Genomic DNA, 23,032 nt, shown 5'->3' with positions numbered 1-23,032 from the left:
CGCCGGGAGCGGCCAGGTCGTGTCGACAGAACCGTTCCCTTCCCCTGTGTTCACTGGGGGTTCTGCGCCTTCTCCTGCCCGGTGATGCCAGCTGCCAAGTTGGGCTTAGTCCGTCCCCGTGCACCTACTCCATGCAAGAGCAAAGTCATGGCCCTCGAGCCTCGGGTGTCTCAAAACTCCCGTTGTAGCCGTGGGTTAATGCTGCAGTCGGGAACTACATGTCCTTGTCACACCTCATAAAGGGAGATTTCTCATATGGGTAAAAGTGTTGCTAGCAGCCACCAAACAAATTTTTGTACAGCCATTTCTTGCTGCCCTGTGCAAAAAGGCCTTGTCACTGGCAAATAAAAAAAAAAAAAAAGGTTAAATCTGTTTGTTCAGTTGTTCTGCCAAATAACCTGTAGTTAAACTCAGTTCTGTCATCACGTTTGTCTGGATTTCTACTTGGTTTTGCACTTGCTTTTTCTTGTTCTTGCTCATCTTTCTTTCTATCTGTCCACATGAAGTGTGTTCCTAACCCCCTGGTGAATGTTTGGGCAAAATGGTTTTTTTCTTTTTTTTTTTAAGTAAAAGTTTGGTGAACCATATGTGAGCCACTTGTTCCCCAAACCAGATTTTGCAAACTTTCTTATTTGCTATGTCAAGAACCCAAGCTGAATCAGCATTTAAAAGCATGTTTGTAAATGAAAAGACCCTCCCAGCTTTCATAAGCCATCTACATGGCTCAGCAGTTTGGCTCTTCCTCCCATCATCTGTAGCATTCGTTGTAGTAGGCCCTCTCAGACTGGCCAGTGGAAAATACAGAAGGAAGGTGGTAGCGGCCTCTTAAATATTTGGAGTATTTCTTTGGGATGGGAGAAGGCTGGGGGTCAACTCTTCTATGTGAGGAAGACCCGAGCCCATTTTTTGCACCTGCTTAGTATATACTTCAATTGTGGATTCCTACCAGTCGCTACCAGTTATTCCAGGCACACAAATATCTGAGAGAATGAGCATGACTTATCAGCTGGTAATTAGAGAAAGTTAATCAAAAAGGGCTGCTTTAAAGAGTACTCAGTGAGCTTACCCAGGCAACCCAGTGTTTTTCCTCAAATGCGGTGAATTTAATGAATGGGGTTTGCCGCATTTTCCATGATTCTGGAATAGATTGTTTTGAAGTCTGTGTGAATTATCTTGGCAAAAAGACTTAAGTGCCAGAGAGCTGTGAATGCTGATGTACCTAACTCTCAGCTGCTTAGTCATTTTGTGGAGCCTATGCTTCTCATCACTGCACATAGTATCAGGAATGAGGCTGGTGTCTGATGCATGTGGTTTACAAAATCCAGTATGTGAAGCAAGAAGCTGCCTGAGCTGAAGAGTAGGAAATACTGAGGGTGTATTTCAAATGCCTTTCTTTAGTAGACTTTCTTCATCTCACACTCCTTAATACTTAATTTCAAATTTTTTAAGAAGCTGTGTGTGGCAAAATAATTTGTCTTCTCTTCCTCTGCTTAACTGCTTATGCTACTGAACTGGTTTATATTTTCTGAAGAAAATATATGGGAAAATTGAGAACTAAAGTGAATAATTAAAGCATGGTTGTCTGACCAGTTTGCTTTTCCTAGTTATTAAACACTAATTGCTTTTACAAGTGTCTTTTACTGATAATGAGACAAAAGAGAAAAGGCATCAGCATCTCTGATATGTAACACAGTCGAGTTTTCCTGTGATTCGAGTGCACCAACTTTTAGTGGTCCAAAGTACTGAAGTTGTGGCTCGCCCAAAATTTGCCAGAAACTCCTGTGTTACAGTCTTCAAAGGATTTTTCTTTTTCCTGCACAGTGAAAAGTTTGTGTCCATATTGCTTTGGGGGTGCAAACTAATCAAATGCATCTCATAGTGTTTTCAATACTTCGTTTCTCTGCAAAGGCCTTGCTTAGCTGCAATAGCTCCTTTAATAACTAAGGCCAAGATAGTGAGAAATACATGGTTTCTGTGAAGTAAATCACTTTCTGGAGCACTGGAAAGAGGAAGGCTTGCTGCATGATCGTGGTGGTGGTGTTTTGCTTTGTTTTTTATCTTTGCCTAGCCATCCGTTGCTGATGACAGCCACTGAACATACATAGGCCTTTTTTTCTTTTTTCCTTTTTACTTTGTCTTTTTTTTTCTGTATTGCCTAACTTTCCCTTCCCCCAGAAGGAAGATAAATCTGTCTGACATGAGACCATCATCATCTTTTGGTTATTCCCCAAATAACCACAAGACAAAGATGGTTTTGTAGATTTAAACTGTAGATATAACTACTGACAATTAATACCCACTGTAGAGCTCAACCTCGAAGCTTGACTCCAGAGAAGTTCTATCAAGTCCTGATTGTGACAGGAATTTGATATTGAGACTGTCTTGAAGGTTGCAGTTTTTATTTCACATAATCTCTAAATTGAGCCTTTCTTGGCCATACATATGCACAGATGAATCTCTCATAATTTAGCATATTGATTAATGAAACAGTCTTTTTTTGCAGTTTTGGCAAATACCATTAAGTCACCTAGCTGGATGATCTTAAGAGAGTTAAAAATGAAAATAATTACTGGTTCATTAATTTGGTCATAGAACTTTTTTCTTTTTTTTTTTTTTTTTTTAAACTTCTTTTAGTTGGCCATAGAATAAGCAGTTAGTCTTTCCTTTCCAAGCCTATCCTCATCCTACTTACCAGTTTGGTCAGCTTCAAAGCCTAGTGGTTTGTGGTCCAACTCCTCGTCATATGTTTATGTTTTCAGATAAAGGAACCTCTGTCCTGCTCTTCATGCTTGGAAGAAGTTCCCCATAAAGATTTGCAAAACTTACTCATCCACCCTCAAAATCTGATTTTGGAGCATTAAGCATATAGTGCTGAGCACAGAACAGAGAAAATGAGATCTTTTTTCTCATGTACCTGAACTGTAAGGGATTTTCCTGTTTGTTATTACATAGGTCTGAACAACATGAGACCAGGGTCCATGACTGGTCCTAGAAGGCACTGTAGTAATGCTGCCATTAGTAAATCAGTCCATCTCTAGGCTGATGAAAACTAGAATATTGAAAATAGAAGTTAAGTTTCCCAAATAATAGTGAATGCACTTTATTTCCTACCTGTTTTTTTCTCATATTTATTAAGTACAATACTTAAGACTAAAAAGCAAAATAAATTTTTAGATTGAAGATTGGTCCTTGTTTGAGTGCAATACTTAATTCTCTGAAAAGCATGTTACAAACAGTTAACCCTTCTGAAAATGGTAATCCAAACATCATTGACGCTCCCCAGTACTGAGGTATGTAAAGAAAGTTATAACTATTTTCCAAGGGATTAAAAGTTGAAACCACTACAGTTTTCTGAGCTTTAAGATATCTCACATTCTGCTTTGCTGACAATGAGGTACTTTCTTTTTTCTATGTTCTAAGTAATATGCAGCTACATCTTCAGGTATATTTAATATCATTCAGAAGCATAGCCTTTAGTCTTAATTACTACATATAAATGAGAAAATATTATGTGCAATTAATAGTGGTATAGCTTTGATGGAAGGTAGCTTGTGTAGATGCTTCCATTTTTCTGCTAGCTTATTTTTCCTTACTGATGGAATTGATGTTTTGTTTGTATGGTTTTTGTCATGCCTTTAAGTTAATGAAAACTTTTTACTTCTGTAGCTATGGGTAATGTATTAGTTTTGTATGGTAAAAAATGTACATAAAAAGGCTAGCTGCTTTGAACAAAACACTGTTTCTGAACATCTTGACCAGAAAAGTTACGTTAGAGCCACATTTTTTTGGAACTGGACCCTTAGTAGCCTTACTGTGCCGGGGTCAAAGGAAGTTGACTTATAGTTTAGGACAGTAACTAGAAATGAAGTCCATAAACTATTCCGATCACTAACAGCTGTGGGTGTAATGGGGAGGCGTAGGACAACCACAGTGTTTGGAGTTAAGTCAAAGTGTAAGAACACTTTTCCTACGGCTTGTTTGGCTTTTGAGTGTTTATTAAGTGGTGTATACCACTAACCTTCACAACAGCATCATTCTTAAGACAGGTGAATTTAGAGGGTACTTTTTCCCAGATCACAGATGGTAGGCAAAACTGCTGTGGGTAGAATTTTTAAGTAGTTTATCCAAAGGCACCTGGGAGAGCTTAAGGGAGACATGGGTTAAACAAAATGTTTTAGCTTAATCTCTCTGCTTTTACCTCCAAATGGTCTGTTTCCCTTTGATGCAGTGTTTATATAACTTACATAGCTCCCATAGTAAGTCTTTTTTTGATCTTAACATACTGTGATACCTTTGTTCAGGTTAACTGTGCTTCTTTAAGAGACTCTCTGTGTTAAGAGCGAAGTCATGCACTTGGTGATTTCTTGGGGTGTTAATCAGTGTCCTAGAAAGTCTGAGAACTTGCTGGAAACATTACTCGCAGCCAATTGTGTCTAATGTAATCTATGATACACAAAGTAGTGTCATGAAATCCAGGGTAATTTATGAATTTGTATCTTGGCAGGAGAATGTGTCCCTTGCTGATATTTTGTCACTGCGGGATAGCTGTCTTACTGAGCAAGATATTTGGGCAGTTTGCCTGGAGTGTTGCCATTCTCTGAAGAGCATTGCCCATTCTGCAATCTTCCAGACACTCTGCATCACTCCTGACACTTTGGCTTTTAACACCAATGGCAATGTATGCTTCATGGAACAGCTCAGTGGTAAGTATTTGTGTTTCCAGGCCATTTGTTTTAGAACTATGGAAACTCATAGTGAGAGACTGTAGTAAAGCACTATATTCTATTCTTAAGACTTGCAATTAAAATAAAGAGAAAACAAAAACTTGTTTAGAAATGGGTGAGTATAGGTTCATATGAGACTATATGCTCAGTTTTGTGATGGATGAACAAAGGCTTTTATGAGTTTGCTTAGAAGATTCTTCTAAGGTTCTTCTTATTTTAAGACTTATCCAGAGGAATGTGATTTATCTTCATTTTAAACACTAGGTTATGTACTTGTGTATCTCTGTGCACAAGTCTCTACTGATGTAAAGCATGTTCTTAGTCTCTTCCAGTTCTTCTTGTTTCATGGATATGTTCTATTTCTAGAGAAATCTGACATTCAATGTATCTTCGTGATTGTGGCCATAGAGAATGGGGCAATTCTAGCGCATATTCACTGTTAGAAAGGAAAGCGCGCTCTCTTGAATAAAGGATTATTATTTCTTTTAAAGTCATGATTTTTAGACTCTGCAAGTGTGGTGACTGACTGAGAAATGAATTTTAATACACTGAAACCCAGTATGTAGTAGCATGTAAGATCTTCAGGTATCACAGCAGATGAATGGGGGATGCTTAACTTAAAAAATTACTTCTGATTTCAGCACAGACAAAAAAAATGTGTTATTGTTGCTGTTGCCTCTTCAGATGACCTATCTCAAGACTCTTTGTCTTGAGCCTGTTAGGAATGTTGCAAAACAAAACAAAAAAACCCACCCAGCTCTTATTCTTTAGTCTTTTTAAAATTATGTCAGCTTGTAACTAGAAGAACCGTTCTAGTCCATATACACACTATCCAAATTTTTGTTATGTTTTCTTTAACCTAATTTATTTTTAAATCTATGTCAGAATAAGTGTTTATTCTTTTAGTCAAAATCTAGATCACAGTATTTAGAAAAAATGGGGTACGGTAACTTAGCAACAAATGAATATTTGTTGCCTCCTTTAGAATTAAAGGTAGTATTTCAAGTAAGTATGCAGCATCATAAAATATAACTAATAAAGATGAAAATGTATTTTCATAATTGTTGTGGTATTTGTTCTGTGCTTAAATTCCTCAAATATATGTGAGTCAACTCTTAGTTCCATGTTAATAGGGTAATGCGGACTCAATTTCCTTTATTTTAAGGAGCTTGCCATAACTTGAAATTAAAAAAAGGAAAGATAAATGGCTTTGTGTTTGCTAGGGTATATGAAAGACTTGTGGAAAAGAATAAATCTAGTGGTTGAAAAATGCCCCTCAACTAAGATCTTTGCTTGCAGCTGGGAAAGAAAAAAAAAATCAATTTCTTCTTAAATGTTTTAGTCTAATTGAATAGCTGGCAAATAATTGATCCAGGAATTTTCCATATTCAAGTGCTTAAAATGTGGGATAACAAATTCCCATGCAAAGCAAACACACAAAGGTTTTGTTCCCTGTAGTCCAGTTAGTCTCTGAGGAAGAGACTTTGCATTAGTTCTCCTTAAAGAAAGTTGCATTTGTCCTAGGAATGCAAAAAGTTATGTTTATATTCTATTTCCACCACACTCCATTGTGTCTTTGGCTCTTTCTCTTCCCCTTTACCTCAGATCTTGTTACTATTTGGTTAAAATACAGTTTGTTAGATAGGCACTTGGGGACGTTGTCCTTTTTGCTTCCCTGTAGTTGTTGCCTATGGATTTATTCTTCCAGAAGAAAATTATAACCTCTGGATTTTCTTGCCAATGAGAGAAAATGAACAGCCTGTCACCTCTGCTTTAGCAACAAGTTCTGATTCCTGCAGGTTCTGTAGTGCTAAAGTGACAAACATTCAATAGGATGTTCTGCCAAGGGCTCCGATATCTTCTTGTCTCTTCAAATCAGACAAATTTCCATTGTAAATATTATATTAAAAGAATACAGTGAGCTTTACTAGTGATAAAATTTTCATGCTTGTACAGCCTTTAAAGTGTTCTATTGAAAGAAATGGAAAAGGTAGTGGGGAGATGAAAAGAAGGAGCAATAGTCTGGGGGTGGGGGAGACGGGCGAACAAAACGTCTTCTGTTTATTAGTTCCCTCCTCCTTCTGTCCCCCCAAATATCACGAATAAATAGGGTGTGGGGGAAATGCAGAATTAGTTCAGTAATTTTTTTCAGTGGGAAAGCAGAATCAGGAACATGGTAAAGAACTGTAAGTCAGTTAGTGGCATCTGGATAGTCAGCCATGTCAGGTAGCTGAAATATATGAATATGCCAAAAAAAGTCCTCTCTACCATATAACTGAGTTAAGTATCTTCATGATAAGAGCTTTGCATTTCCCTTCTAAAATACAAGCACAACGTTCTATTAGAGCTAAAGCTGTGATGAGTACGCTACACCCATGAGGATACTTTTTTTTTTCTCTCTGAGAAGAAAAAGTTAATAGTCTTTGCTTGTAAATTATCTCAATCATCCATTGGCTTCAGAGGGATAGAATAGGTGAGTTGAATATGTACATGAAGAGTAGGTTTTCAGTTGGGCATTTTTTTTAATCCTGCAGTGTTCTTTACTAGGTTCACATGACAGAAGTGCAGTGGGATACTACATGCATGCTTGGATGAAGCAGCAACTTCAGTCTCTCTTAAGATGTTCTTCCTTCCCCCTCTTCACTCAAAAGTGGCTGTTGCAGTAGCTCAGTTCTGTGCTAAGCAGCACACGGGTGGGAAATATGCTTCCTAAACTCTCTTATCATAGTTAAACTAAGCAGAAAGGTCAAGGTTCTAAGATGGCCTGTAGATGAAAGGCAATTAGCTGTTCAGGTTGGCTTTGCTGCTTGAACCCTTATCACTCAGGTCTGCAGTGGAAAATAGTGAATGGAAGTGTCCCAGTAATCAAAGCGAACCTGCAAGCCACAGCTGACCAACACCAGGTTAGGTGATAACTTGGTCCAAACATAAATGTCCAAAGGCAAGAAGTGGTTAGGCATGGCAAATGTATTTCTTTGGGTGTGTTTTGTCTGTTTTGTTTTTTAGTAGGAAAAGTATAGTATCTTCTTGCAGAAAGTTTGAAAATAGCACTTTTTTTACTTACAGTACTAGAAACATGGATAGCAAGTTCTTTGCACATCAGATATGAGTAAACCAAGATACATAGTTTCTTTTGTATCAGATGTAAGTTTATCATTAAATTTGTATCATCACATTGGTTTGTTTTTTAAACAAGCAAGACTACTAATTTCTAATCTGACACGTTTCCTTTTGCTTTCAAAGATGATCCAGAGGGTGCCTTTGTTCCGCCAGAATTTGATATCACCGGTAACACTTTTGAGGCAAGTTCATAAATTTATCTGTAACGTGGGGGGGGTGTGTGTGTGTGTGTTTAATTTTAGTACTTCTGGCAGTACCAAACGCTCAGCATTCTTACTGTATAATTTTAACATATTTAAAGATTGTGAATAGTAAATTGTGCTGCTTAGATATGTTTTGCTGAAATAAAAAGTAAACTTAAAGTGCTATATTGATTTTCTGTATAAACATTTGTTCACTAACTGCGAAAACGTGAGAATCTATTTTGGCTGAATAAGGTGTTGCCCTAAACCACAGCTAGTTTATACTATGTTCACTGGTATCCTTCACTGGTTACATTTGCTTGTTTGGGGACTAGCTATGAACTTTTATGACTAAATATAAGATTTGTTTGCCATCCTCTTCAATAAAATAATTCATGGAAGGGTAATCAGCAATTTTATCTTTGATTTAATGAAGAAACAAATGACTATCTGTTGCTTTGCAATGCACAAATGCTCTACATTGTTAAATTAAATTAGATTTAAATTGTTTATACTGATTCATTAGCCTCCCAAGTCAACCATCTCATTGCATGCTGCAGGAGTGCTTGCTTGCTTAATATCCCTCTTTTTAATACAGTATTTTTTCTGGCATCTATTCTTAGATAATTCAAATGCTTTAATTAGCAACATGGCCTATTCAAGGTATAAAAAAAAACCCTATTCTGTTTCTTTATAGTTCAATACAAATACCTTTTACTTTTCGTAGTTATAGCCTCCATAGTCATGTTCATAGTTCTCTATATTTCCCCAAGGGAGGGCAGAAAAAGGATAAGTGAACCTTGGAAGTGTGTAGTACTACAAGTAAGATGAGAATAAGGTAGGAAGGGTAGTATTATAGAATATGAAGTACTACAGTCTTTGAAGGTTAGAGATGCAACATTTCTCCCTGTTGCTATGCTTTGTTAATGTAGTTGTACAGGCCAGCAGAGCTCTAGTGATTTTGTGCTTGCTCTCCACCCCACCCCCCAGGCTGGTTTTTGAGGACTCTTTGTTTGGGGGTAGGGAGCCAACGCAATCGGGGGTTCTTAGGAGGTGACCGATATTGCATGTAAACTTGGGAACTGTAGTAGTCATTATATTCAGATATAGTTGAGGAAAGCAAGTCCCAAAGTCGCCCAAAGGTGACTATTTTTGGTTTGTTGTACTTTTTGTTGTACTTCTGAAGCTGGGCTCAAGATTTTACATATATGTGTTCTCCATCCCTTGCCTCTTAACAAGCCTCCAAGACTTGACACAGAAACACTTGCAAGATTTGTGAAATAATTTGCTCCTCTGGCAAACTTGCATCTGTTTCCTTCCTGGTTCTAGTACTTCAAGTTCTCTTTTTCAAAGGTATTAATACTTTTGTCTGTCCCCTCACCCCTAGTTGTAGCCTCCTACTATGCAATAGCAGAAAAGCATTGGCTTATATACATCTCCCTGAGGAAACCCTAGTCCCTTGTGTTATAAGGTTCTTTGTACTGTACCAATAAGCTGCCATTATTACAGGGGTGTCAAATCTTTTGTGTTACTGCTTGCTCCTTCCTTGGTAATAACCTTACTCAGTTGTTCTTTGTTGAAGGAGTGTTTTTGCAGCTGCTTAGTATGCTTTGTTGAAAAGAATGGAAAGTAGTGTTTGTATTGAAACTGTCCAATTTCAATATAAAGAAAAAAAATTGTACTGAAACTACTAATTATGTTCAGGATCATCTTTGATAGCTATTACTCCAGTGTCAAAGCTCAGCTGATCTAAAATACTTATGTCAGCCAGAGGTTTCGCTTGATTTGAGCATGACCTATTTTGTGGCTTCTAAACTGGAAGCACACAATGAGGTTTGTATAGCTAGTGGATGACTTCTTCCTCTTTAAACTCTTTTTAAAAAAAAAAAAAAAATCCTCAAATAAAGCTACAGTTATTTCAACAAGAGATGTTTTGTTTCCTGCTTGGTGAATTACTGATCCAGACCTCTCAGAATTGTGGCTCCAGTCTAATTAGTTACTAAACTTAGCTGGCACTCACAAGCACACAAGGGTAATAGACACAGGAAACAAATTGAAATGCATTCATTACTGTCCTGGTGTCTGAAACAACACTACTAAAAATTTCAGTTTCTAGTTGGAATTTCAAATAGCAAGAAATCTAAAGCTTTGTCTGAATGACAATGCACAGGACAGAAAAGTAATTGATTTAACGTGGCTTGTTTTAGACTTGTGCCTTGTTTCCTGACTTGCTCTCCATTTGTAAAGTGGGAATAATAGCACTGGCTTCAGTTACCGTTGAGAGCAGGAAGGTAAAAAGTTGCCCTTCAGGGAGCTGTCAGCTTCAGTGTCAGGTGTAGAACAGACTTTTTAGAGAGAAACATGTTGAGAAGGAAGTAGCTGTGAAAGGGGCTTTTGGTGCTAACAGTGAAGTGTGGCTGAGCTTTCCAACTGGTGACTTCTTTAGTTCTCCCACAGTTCCGACCTGTGGGGTTGGAGGAAGGATTGTAGTTTCTGAGGGTCTCAAAAGACCTTGAAATGACAGTGCAAGCGTTGTCATAGTACAAGGGCAAAAAAGGCAGCCAGGCAAGGTACTGTTGGTCTCTAGGACAGCACTGGACTAAAATAGAGATTCTCCTGGGTACCTGTGCATGTTATTTTTTTTCCTCTAGCTTTGCTGTCTCCTTCCATACTTCTAGTACCATTGTGCCCTGGTAACGGCACTGTTAAGGACTGGTGCTGTGAAGAGAGGGAGGGAAACAGGAGAGAAATGTTAGTGTTATGATCCATACTGTAATTCCAAAGAAAAAGTGAATTTCTATACAGTACGCTTACTGTTTTCACTTTTATTCTTAGTGCATATGCAGGTATGTGATGTGGCTGTGCTCAGTAAAAGCTTTCTAATGACTGAAGCTGTTACTTGCCTGCATTGATGGAAAGATCTCATTTTCTGCTTCTCCTCTAAGCTGGAAGATGTGTCTGTATTTGCTATAGCAAGTAGTGACAACTTTTTTGTTCTCATTGAATATAGAGCTAGAAGTCAGTTAGAAACATCTTGAGTATAAAGACTAGCCTCTAGTGTTGTAATGTTTTACTAGCATGCTACAGTATAGAGCAGTATAGAATGTGAATTTTTCTGTTCTAGAAAAACAATAAAAGACTGAGATGCAAAAATACACATTTGAGACTTCTTTTAAAATTTGCCTACTTGACTATATACTGGCCTTATCAAACAATTAATTGTCAGTATAAACTAATACTGAGTCCTGATTCCCCCCTCTAAATAGGAAGAGCTTTACCCTTTTCCTGATGAAAATGGTTCATATTCCATTTTCTTCCCCTGAGCAGTACAGTGCTAGACTTGTGAAATTTGACCAATGGGAGGCCCAATAGGAACAGTTAAATATTGGTGAGTTCATTAGTAGCCTTATTTCTGTCACTACAATACAAGTTTGCCTCAGGTTAAAAACATTGGCTGTCTCAAACTAGTTTCAAATAGCTATTTGTCTGCATCACAAAACTGCCATTGAGTCTGATACAGAGGTTCATTGATGTAGAACCCCACATTTCTAAGATATGAGCTTTCAGTTAGATGAAAGACTGATGGCTACCATGTGTGAACTTGCATTTATAATGTTTTAATAATGTGGCTATTCAATTTTGCTTGTTCTAGTGAACCTCTGTAACAGAAATCAGTGAATTTTCAGTCATCTGCCTATTATTTTTTTTAATATCTAAAGCAGACTGGATAATGCTTCTGTTTAATGACTTCTTCCATTATTTAGAGGTGAGAAAATGCAGTATTTCAGAAACCTCAGTATGCAGCCAGATTAAAACCTTTCAGAAAGAAAAGAACTGAAAAAGTGATACCTTGAAGAGAAAGGGGAAGCACGGGACAGAATGGGAAGAAAGTGAAGTTCACACTTCTCTGTTTTGTCATCTAGAACTTGCTTTTTGCTATCACGGCAGGAGAGGGGTATGCTGATCTCTCACCTGGGAGAGAATCAGGACTAGAAAAGGCTGAACACTGCCTGTCTCTTTGCTAGAATGCGACAGGTGTCGGCTTGCAGTTCTCGGTGGGTTATAGTTGATTTATATTATTTAAAAAAAAAAAAGTCCAAGTGTTTCAACAACCTTAAAAATAAAAAATTCTACACAGTGGTATAACTAGTGCAAATAGAAAAGACAAGCTAAAACGTATTTTTTTTAAAACTAAATAGTTAAGATTCATATGGTTTATTCCTATGAAATGTGACAGGCAGATTGATATATACATGCAAATATTATATATGCATATATGCATGGGTTGAAGTGCCAAATGAAACCTCCAGTTCTAGGGAATAGGTAAATAAAGAAAGGTTCAGGGTATGTATGTGTTGCTCCTGCTGACGAAAACTGAACTGACAGTTTGGTGCTACAATATTTCTCAATAGCTGATCATTACTGAGCTAGAGCTTAGGTCTCAGCTGTTGGTCCTTCTCTAAATATGAAAGCCTTCATCTTTCTCCTAAATCAAAACAGCAGAAGGTATAAAGGAAGTCTTGCCTTTGCCACTTCCCGGGTCTTTTAAAGCAGTATCTTTGAATGCTGTGAGATTATCTCTACTGTTCTATTCTTTCTTTAGCTCTTGGTGCTGGTGGAAAAAAGAAAACTTTTTACATGTTCTCCTAGAGGGTTTTTTGGTTTTGTTTTTATCTGATGGGGGAAACAAGTCTTTTGAAACACCTAGTGCCTTTTTTCTTGAGTTCTGTTTCCCTTAATTTCATGTAGCCTCCTCTTGAGACTAATTCTGTCTAACAGCAGCAAGGCTTGTCATCAGCAAATGGTAACTTATCTCCTCCTGTAGTCTAAAGCATTCTGTCTTCTAAGTGTTATTTAAAGCTGTCTTTTCCTTCAGTGATAAAAATAAATTACTTTTATTTGGTTACCTATGCCTCTGCAGTGCCATAGAAAGGGAAATGGAATCCTCCTGCTCTTGCTTTTACATCATCAGCCCAATTGAGGTTCCATTCAGGACCTTAATACTGAGCAAATATCACCCTTTAGTTGCTCATACAAAGAGATAACCAAAAGAAGAATGAGGCCAACGGGATTATTATTTTACAGCAGTCTTTTTTCTTTTTTTTAATATATAGAATATCTTAAAGTTTATAATTTTATTACCTCAAAGGCCTACATCTTGTTCCTTAGTTCTGAAGTTGGGCTTGCAAAGTTGTCATATTGGTCTTTTCTAGCTGGCTTTTTGAGCATATTGCCAGTATTTTTACAGTTTTGCCTCTTAATCTGAAATGCAACCTTTCACAGACTGACTCCTATTTTTATCAAAAATAGTCTATCTCTTTAAGCAGAAAAATATTCTCAGAAGAGAAATGACTGACTGTACAGGCAAGCTGCTCAATGAAAATATGTAGTATTCTAGGTTTCTTCCTTTCCTGGCTATTAGGTTCCTATAAAAAAGCATTATTAAAGCTACGATATATATTTTCCTTAAGACTGAGGAAGATTATCCTCTGATATACAAAAGCATCTTTCAAATCAGCTTATTTGAGGATTTTTGGTTTTATGAGGGCAAGACTGGGAGTGAAAAGAGAGCTTGACGTTCTGTCTTAAAACAGTTGATTCTTGTGGTAGTTAAGTTTACTCTTTTAGAAGCCTGAGGAGCTGTGTTGGATAGATTGTCAGATAGCTCCCATAATGAGCAAAAATCTATGGAAAAGAGGACAGATTGTTTTCTCCTGTAATGTTTGGGCAGCATCATAAAACTCTAGGCTCTTCAGTGTTAAAGATCCACAAATGTTTTGGATTAGTTGTTTATCTCCAGCCTCTTCTACATAAACTCTTCTGATTAGCACTGATACTTTCTCAGCTATGAATGAAGTTGTCTTCCTTAGTCCCAGTAGAATTATCTGTCCATTTCTAGTGCTACCCATTCAAACTCATTTCTTTGGTGGACCCATCATCATACTGGTCTTACTGGCATAGCTTAATTTTCTGTTCCAGTCTCTGCTTATTTCTATAATTTACTCGTTAGAATGTTTGAAAATGTTTTTGAAATGTAAACCTGAACCCCTAAAGGCAAGATGAAGACCTCCAGCAAATTATTCCTTGTCATTATTTGATGTCAAAAGATTTCTCATACATTAGTTTTATGTCTGTTTTACATGGCTATTCATGTCACTAAAAGGTCCATAACCATTGCTAGACTGGATCTGGAGACTTTATACTCCCTGGAACAGTGAAAATTCATTTTTACCATTTACATGAACTGAAAATAGAACCATTTCACCACTGTATAAGAACACTCACAAATATCACCTTCTTTCTAAAAGGTTCAGGAACTGATTGACTTAGAAGTAGACTGCAGAATGGATGACTTCCTCATCTCCAGATAAAATTTTGAGACTAGTTCAGTTTTCACTGTGAATTAGATGGTCATAGAGTTATCTTATTAGTTTGCTTGAGATTTAATCAACAGAGCCTTCAGGATTATGACAAAATGGTTGTCACTCACACATCATTGTCCTTAGTTACAGCATTTCAAAAAAGCTTCAAAGAACAATTGAGAACATGCTTTTGAAGCTAAGGATCTTGTCTTCTGGGAAATGCACTGCAAGTGACTTAAGCTTTATTAGATGACCATTGGAGCAGGTTTTAGAATAGAATATTTCAATTGGAATGGACCTACAATGATGATCTAGTCCAACTGCCTGACCAGTTCAGGGCTAATCAAAAGGCTTAAAGCACATTGTTAAGGGCATTGTCCAAATGCCTCTTAAACACTGACAGGCTGGGGGCATCAAACACCTCTCTAGGAAACCTGTTCCAGTGTTTCACCACCCTCTCTGTAAAGAAGTGCTTTCTAATGTCCAGTCTAAACCTCCCCTGGTGCAGCTCTGAACCATTCCCACGAGTCCTATTGCTGGATCCCAGGGAGAAGAGCTCAGTGCCTCCCTCTCCACTTTCCCTCCTTGGGAAGCTGTAGAGAGCAATGAGGTTGCCCCTCAGCCTCCTTTTCTCCAAACTAGACAAGCCCAAAGTCCTTATCCTCTTCTCATAAGACATTCCTTCCAGCTTTGCCCTCCTCTGGATGCATTCAAGGACCTTCACATCCTTAAATTGCGGGGCCCAGAACTTCACATAGTACTCAACATGAGGCCACACCAACGCTGAATACAGCAGAATAATCACCTCTCTTGACCAGCCGGTTATGCTGTGTTTGATGCACTGCAAACAGGTATAAACCTGTTTTATATATGTACCATATAGTAGTATATACGTACTGTAGGATTCTTGAACTTTTGAGTCCTTTCACCAAGTTTAAAAAAAAACTCGACAACCCCCACCCCAAAAAAACCCCCAACTCCTCCTTTCTCTCAATTGTAATGGCAACAGGTGTTGCTGTTTTACTCAGGGATGCTGATCTAGTCAGGTTTTGAAGAAGCACATGAATGAAATATGCATGTAACTTTTTTTTTTTTAGTTTGTGGGCTATACAGTTCAAGTCCTGTCACATTATACATGAGTTCTATGCTTGAACAGAGAAAAAGGAGCAAGGTTTACTTCTGCAGAAATCATTCCCCTATGTAACAATCAAATTGGAAAAAAAACCAAACCCAAAACAGCCCCCAACCCTCCCTCCTGCCCCCCCCCCAAAAAAAAAAAACCCTAAAAACTCCTCTTTCCCCTAATCTGTTTACATTCCTGATATATGCAATGAGAGCTACCTACTCATCTGCTATTGCAGTTGCCTACAGCTGTTCTGTGAAAATCTGTGTTTTGAATGAGGTCTTAACAAGGTGTTATACAGTGGGATAAGTTCAGAAGTGTTTGGCCAGCTTTTTACATTTGCTGTTCTATATATGCTCCTTGTAGAAAAATAAAAATTGGAAAAATCTACATAGATTATTACTTCAGAGAAAGAGTGAACTGGTTACTGTACAGCAACAAATATTTTACATATCTGAGTCCTGATGTCGTTGATTCATGGCATGGTAAAGGAACTGGGATGCTATTCGAGTTTATTGACCCATTGCATTCTTAACTGGAAGTGTTGCGCTTCAGTTCTTTATCTCCAAAATGTGGAATAAGCACCCCCCAACACAGGATCGTGCAAATGCATTACTCAGCTCAGAGTGACAGACTTTACCAGTAGGCATCTTCTCTTAGGTTTAAGATAAAAAGAATATACTTTTTTTAAAACAAATAACTTCAGTAACTACAAATAATATATTTGCCATACAATGAAAAAAATCTTGTATTTATACAGTTGAGAGAAGACAGACATAGTCTGCTCAGCTTGCATGTAACTGTTTCCCAGGTTTCCTTTTTCTGTGCCTACAGGGAGTAAATTGTGCTAGTTTAATTAAGTGATAAATGAATTACCTGTGGTAGGTAACTTAAAAGTAAGGAGGTTAATGGCTGATAAATCATAAGGAGACTTGTGACACATGAAACTAAGTTTCAAAGGGAGTTTTAAAAAAATCATAGTCTTCTAGAAGCTTTAGAGATAAATGTGTCTAACTTTTGCTATCTAACCTCTGAGGTCTCCAGCAGTTTTATTGCAATGTTCTTCCTTACCTGTCATAATTATACTTCCACAGTCCTGCAGGAGAGGAGTCAATTGGTGTGCTATTCATCTCTGTTGGGGTGCTGATCTTTGTGATTAAGGGAGCCTGAAAATGGGATGAAAGTGTAAGAAACCTGCTCTTAATTTGTGTCCTCACCCTGCAAACACATGAGTAATTTCCCACACATAGCATGGTTTAAAATTGGTCAAGCTTCTGTGTATGTTTATCTTCATGTGCCTTCTTAAAGTGAAACAAATGTTTCCAAAGGTGGCTGCCAGTGTCTCAAGATAGATCTCAGTCTTCACTACAATAGTTAAGATAACAGCTTCTTGAAACGATATTGAGGTCCAGTTGAAAAGTTTGTATATTATGACTTTTTTTTTTCTTCTCTGGATTAACAATATTGCATTTCAAATCAATTACTGCTATAGATGCTGGCAATTTAGTCTATGGTCAGCAGTCACCTGTGTTTTACATAGCCCTATGGAAAGCCAAAACATATGGATGTTAAAGTATTTGCAGGTAGCATGGAGACTTCTGTGAACCTATTGTATGATTTATTTTTAAAACAAATACGTATCTCCTATCAAAGAAGATATCAAAAGAGCCTGAAAAGAGGCTTTTATGCAGCAGCCTAAGGAGGTGATTAGAAGTCAAACAGTATGCAAAAAGCTTACAAAAGTCTGAAAAACTAGCAACTTTTTTCCAAATCTATCAAAACAGAAATGCTGCTGAAAGTCTTCAATGACTGCAGAAGAACAAGATACAAAAGATTTTTTTTCAAGTAAGCCATAGCAGAAAAACTTTTTAATTTTTTTAGCCCATTTTTATCTTGTAGGACCTTTAAGAGCTTCTTACATTGCAACTCTTCTTTATGGAGAATGATCAAAAATTGGGCTCAAATAAGAGTGTCAGAATAGACTAGTGACCAAGTTGACAAAATCAGCAGTAAAATAAATTTCCAGGACCAGATGGTGAAACAGCATTCATGAAAGAAGCAATTACTTAGAGTAATATTCTTTAGCCTAGAAGAGAATGCCCCGAGGGAGAAGTTATGCTAGAAATCTGTGAAGAATGTCATGGCGGCAGCTCTCGTAAATGTAGAAGTAGGTGGCAACAATGAGATGAACACAGGTAGACTCAAACAAAAGGAAATACTTCTTTGTTATGCAGTAAGCTGCAGAGATTCTTGCTGCAAAAGATAGATGTAAAAAGATTCCATGTGGGTAAAGCTTAGACAGATTCATGGAGATATAACAGTTGTCATGGACCATTACAGACATGAAGCCCGCAACTGCAAAGCAGTGAGATTAGAGTGATGTACTAGCTAGAGTTCCTCCATTCAAACTGGAGGTCACATAAATAGAGGTCAGAAGAAACCAAACCAACCCAATGAAGGGACTAGATGCCTTTCAGCCATAGTCTGCGTGATACGTGCTCTTTCCAAGTGCATTTAGATTTTACTTGGTTCATTTCTCTTTACGTTGTTGTAGCACTTCTTTTTGGATGATTGTATCTATGAAGCCTTGCTTGTGTTTTACGATGTAAAAAGATTGCCTGATGTTGGCCTAAGAACATGTTAAAACTTGAAAGATTTCACTTAGTTGTTAAGCAAACTAAAAGGCAATTTGAGAGTTGAAGTACCTGCAAACTTCAGCTGTGAGTGGATTATTTTCTCAGATCTGACCTGTAGCTGCATTTTTGTGCCTGTTTTTTTTCAGAAGTCTTTTGGGGAAGAATTTTTCAGACAAAGCTAAGTAGCAACTGTAGTTAGAAGGGACAAACTGCAAGTATAGCTTTTGTTGAAAATGTTGGTTCTCCAGCATTTGCTACCAATTCAAGCTAGACTATATGTTTTGTGAATAGTCTACAGTGGTTTAGCACTTTTAGCACATTCTGCAGACTAATTATCTACACATCCAAAGTGCCAAATGAATAAAAAGCTGGTATTTAATACAGCACCTTCCAGTAATTACAGTTATGCAGAAAGGCGTTTAGTCCCTTTGTAATGAAGGAAAGTATTAAAAATAATGGGCCTTGTTTCCTTTCATTTTGTTGCTGAAGAATATTACTGTCTGACATTCTTTTGCATAAAAATAGTGCATTTTAGAGTACATTGAAAAAAGACATGGGCAAATATTAAATGTTTTCTCCCAATAGCAATTTTCTCAAGCATTAGCTTTGAGTTTTATAACAACACTGAAGCTTTCATTTACGGAACCTTTAAATGCTTTGAATTGTGAAAGGGTGGAAACATCTATGTATGTGCAGCAATCTCAATAAAAACTGCAAGGTAAAATAAGGGTCAGCTATGCATGTCAAAACCAAGAATTGTCTCACACTATTCCCACAGCTTACCATTTAGTCAGAAATATTTTACAGGAAGTATCAGCCTGTCTTTTTCACTTCTGTTGAAGACCTACATTTCTGAACTCGGTGAAATCTCAATACAAAATGTAAATGGTCATTATTCATAATTGCAGTATGCTAAATGCTTATGCAGTCCCTATTCAAAAGCTCTTTTGTCAGTTTTTTTCTGTACTGTTTGTCTGCAAGCATGGGTTCCTATAGAAGCTTAGCTCTTTAGCCTTGCCCAGCAGTAATACAACAGAGCCTCTGTCATACTCTGTGTGTAGGCTTGGAGCTTTTACTTCCTCTCCTGATCTTTTGATTTGCAGATTTTAAAACTAGAGCAGATCATTACTGTTCTCTGATTTCACTTCCTATAGTGTTAAATGGTCATAAAAGTGGTATGCAGCAAGCCCAAGTAACTTTTGATTGGAACTGACAGAAGCCTTTTTGAATGTATTTCACTCATGATATAAAATTTTAGCATGATGGCAGAAGCTGTCCTCTCCCTTGGTAAGTGCTTCCAGTGCTTAGCCCGAATGCTTTAAAAATATGTAGTATCTTCACCTTTTAAATTTTTATCTGGGTTTTTTGTTTTGTTTTGTTTTTTTACTTTTAAATCTTGTTATGCCTTTGTCTCTTGGAAACCACTCTAGTATTAGACATGATCTTGATTTGAAGCTACATGTATGATTATAACCTTCAAATTTTTCTCTGAAATACATGAGCTCCGTTACCATGTTGCTGAAAGGAAGACTTTCAGGATCTCAAATCATACATGTGATTTTCTCAAATATCTTTTCTTTGTGTTGCCATTTTGATTTTTCTGGGGCATGTTATTTCCATGATGGCCTTCCCAGTGATGCATACAATTATGATTTTTACCTATGATTCTTGTTACATTTGCTAACTTTGAGCTAAGAGTAGATGTACTCTCTAAGACTAAATCTGGAGATGTGGTTTCCTAATGTGACTTCCTCCCTTTCCCCCCATCCTTTTTGAAGCTGATGCTGTAGTGCAGTCTTGCCAGCACGGTTTGTATTTTTTTGTAACAAGTTACACTTAGCCTTTAACTTAAAAGTCTCTTCAGGAATTGTGAAGAGGTTGTTTTGGCTTTTTCTTTTTTGCATCTTTCTTGAAATGCATGCTATTTGTCAGCTACTAATACTATTATCCTGTAATGTAAAAGTTCCTATAATTCAAAACCTGTTCTCCTTAGCTAGATTTAAAACAGGTGGGGTTTGGTGGTTTGTGGTTTGTTGTTTTTTTTGCTTCATAAATCTTTGAGAAAATTCCAAACTGCTGATACTACAGCAGTTTTTGCTTGTCTTCCAGGAAAAGAAGAAAAGTTGTTTGCTGCCCTTTCCTATTTGTTTGTTACTCTTCTTATACTAAAAAACCCCTTAGCTTGTGAGAGTGTTTTCATTGAGAGTAGTCCCTTCTAGTGAGTATTAGATATTTTAGACTTACAAATTTGTTTTATTTATTGCCTTTATCATCTTGCTGTCCTTTCCCAGACAGTGAAATTTTCTTCCTAAGCCTAAACAGTGTGGTAAGTAGAAGCAGATTTGATGCATAAACTTGGGGAACGCCCCACCTAGTGGATGATCACAAACTCATTTTCTCAGTTGCTCCATTTCAGACAGGAGACTTAAAGTTACAGTTGGAATACCCTATGTATTAACCATGTTTACTGCCAGCTCAGGAAATTAAGTAAATAGCTGGATTTTGTTTCCTGTTTTTCTTGTGGGGGTGTCGGTGGTGGTGTTTGGGGAGCTGGGAGAGGAGAAAGGTAAAAGGGGATTTACATTAAAGAAAGTTTCAAGCTGGAAAGATGTTGAAGTTCCCAGTAAGTCTTTTGACATAAGAAATTAATTACAAGCTATGATGATTGAAATGGCCGTCTTCAAAACTGGCTTTCCTGGGTGTCAGAGGTAAAAACTTTCTTTGTTCATTATGAGACTGGCCTTTTCCTTGTACAAGAAAAGATGCATTGAAGTTCTTTAAAACAGGACAGCAAAATGCAGGGAGTGGAAGCCTGCCTGCTTTGCATCTCAAAGACTTGTGCTTTTAAAAGCAGTCTAGGGCATATGAGTTATACTCTACAGTGAGCGGAAATTATTAATTGGAAAAAGTGGGATAAGGTAGTATGTTGCTTTGCCCTTCCTATTCCTTTGTCCTATAATGTCCACATCCACAAATTTTTTGTTCCCTTGAAGTAAATTTCCTTATCTTTCTGTCCTCCTTTTGGAGTTGGCATTTGAGTTGTATATAATGAGATTATATTCAAATATGCTTTCTTATTCTCCAATATTATCAGAAATACTTCATTTCTTATAAATTGCTTCCTGAGAGAAGACTAGATAAACTCTTTTTTTTATTCTTATGCACTGTGTATTTGGAATAGACACTACATTCTGTAAATGAAATCAGGTGCTGAGGAATCACACACATCTCTTGGAGAGGCTTAAATGTACAGGTAATGTCCAAATGATAAAATAGCCTCAAAAGTGATGCCTGGAGACATATGGAAAATACTACTTTTGAACTGAACAAAAAAAGAGGAGGCAGGAACAAGAATCTCTTCCATCCATGTTCTAGTTCACTGAGTTTCCCACAAGTATTCTGTTTGCTGAATGCCAAAAAGGGAAAAAGAAATATGTCAAGTAAGTTGACAATTTGAGGTAAACTGTTTTTAATTCTTACTTCATGGCTACAGCCTGTCTCTTGATGCATGTTGTTAAGGACATGCCAAGTGTTACAATATTATCTGTTTGTGAAGGCTGGGTCTTAGTTGCTTTTTCTCTTTTTTTTTAAATGAATAAGTAGATTCATTTCTTTTTGCTGCTGCTGCCTTTAACATTAGCATTTCTATAAATAGAACACTATACTGAATAAATATAGTGCAAGATTTGCTGATAGAGTACAAATGTAATGCATTGCTTACTTTTGCCACATGATGTAAAAGCACATAAGCAATATATTATCTTTAAAGTATCATCAGTGAAGCTTGGTGTCAGTTCTATAGTGGATGTTAGAGTCTAAAAGCAAATTTTCCTAATAATGCAATTTTTCTACCCATTCCTCATGTTAGGAGTGGTATAGGGAGGCTGAAATTGGTTATTCTGTTCAGAAGTACCATCTGAATTCAAAGGTGTCTCCACACTATATGGCATTATTTCATCTGGTATTCTGACATCACCTGGACTGCATAGTGTAGATCCATAACGTGTACATTATTATCTTTTTTCCTCCAGTTCTTAGAGGAGTGATTAATTTCTTTAATAAAGTCAATTTGTGGAACAGAGGTGATGCCACTTGTTGCAGATCATACCAAATACATGAAGTAACTTACTAATATTGAATATATTAAACTACTGTAGTACAATGTTATATTTATACAAAAAGTTCTTTAAAAAGAGCTGTATTATATTTATAAGAGTTTCTTTGTTTCCTTGTTCTTTTTTGAGTTTTCTGTTATATTGTCCATTGAGAAATGCAAAATGACATAGCTCACTGAAACAGACTATTTAATATCAAAGTAAAGGAATAAGTTCTACACTCTACACTTCTTCTTCACTGTTCAAAAGCTTATGAAACAGTTGGAGGTGGCGGGGGGGGAAGCCAAAAATTTAAATCCCTCTTCATAAATTCTCAGAAAGGATTGTTGAGAAAGGAATTTTGGTTCAATTTCTTCCACAGATTGTATTATACTAAAGTATAAATCTAGATTCCCCCTTCTCCCCCCCCCCCAGGCAGTTACGGGCCTTCAGTCTTAGGCAGGTTTAGAAATGTGTTAGTTTATACCTAGTTAGTTTTATAGCAAGTTATCTTGTGCGGACTGTAAGACCATCATCCTCTAAACATTTATTAATAGGAACTGTACTTCCTTTGTGCGTAGCTCTATTAGTCCAGGGTGGAGTTCATTTTCTGCAGCTGAAATATGTATGGGTGGGGGTAGTGGTAACTTCAGGAAGTCTGAAGAAATAACTGTCTTCCCATCACTTTGTTAGTGGGTTATTTGCTCAGGCTTCATAGTTTCATATCCTTTTGCCAATATAGTCTGGTTTATCTTACAAAAAGAAAAAAATCATGCCAGTCTAGGAACAGT

The 23,032-nt window shown here is 37.1% G+C and overlaps 1 protein-coding gene across 1 annotated transcript in view; it reads left to right on the top strand.

Moving 5' to 3' along the window:
* The window catches only part of KNDC1 (kinase non-catalytic C-lobe domain containing 1), a 109,470-nt gene that overhangs the window by 45,379 nt on the left and 41,059 nt on the right, over positions 1–23,032 (top strand). The window contains exons 5-6 of the mRNA XM_035897422.1: positions 4,505–4,703; positions 7,968–8,026. Of these exons, the coding sequence (XP_035753315.1) occupies positions 4,505–4,703; positions 7,968–8,026 (258 nt within the window). The remainder of the gene's footprint in view (positions 1–4,504; positions 4,704–7,967; positions 8,027–23,032) is intronic.

The sequence above is a fragment of the Egretta garzetta genome, unplaced genomic scaffold (genome assembly GCF_000687185.1).
Source record: "Egretta garzetta isolate BGI_Z169 unplaced genomic scaffold, ASM68718v1 scaffold56, whole genome shotgun sequence".
Taxonomy (NCBI): Eukaryota; Metazoa; Chordata; class Aves; order Pelecaniformes; family Ardeidae; genus Egretta; species Egretta garzetta.
The sequence above is the reverse complement of the archived record's forward strand: the minus strand, read 5'-3'. Positions and strand labels throughout refer to the sequence as shown.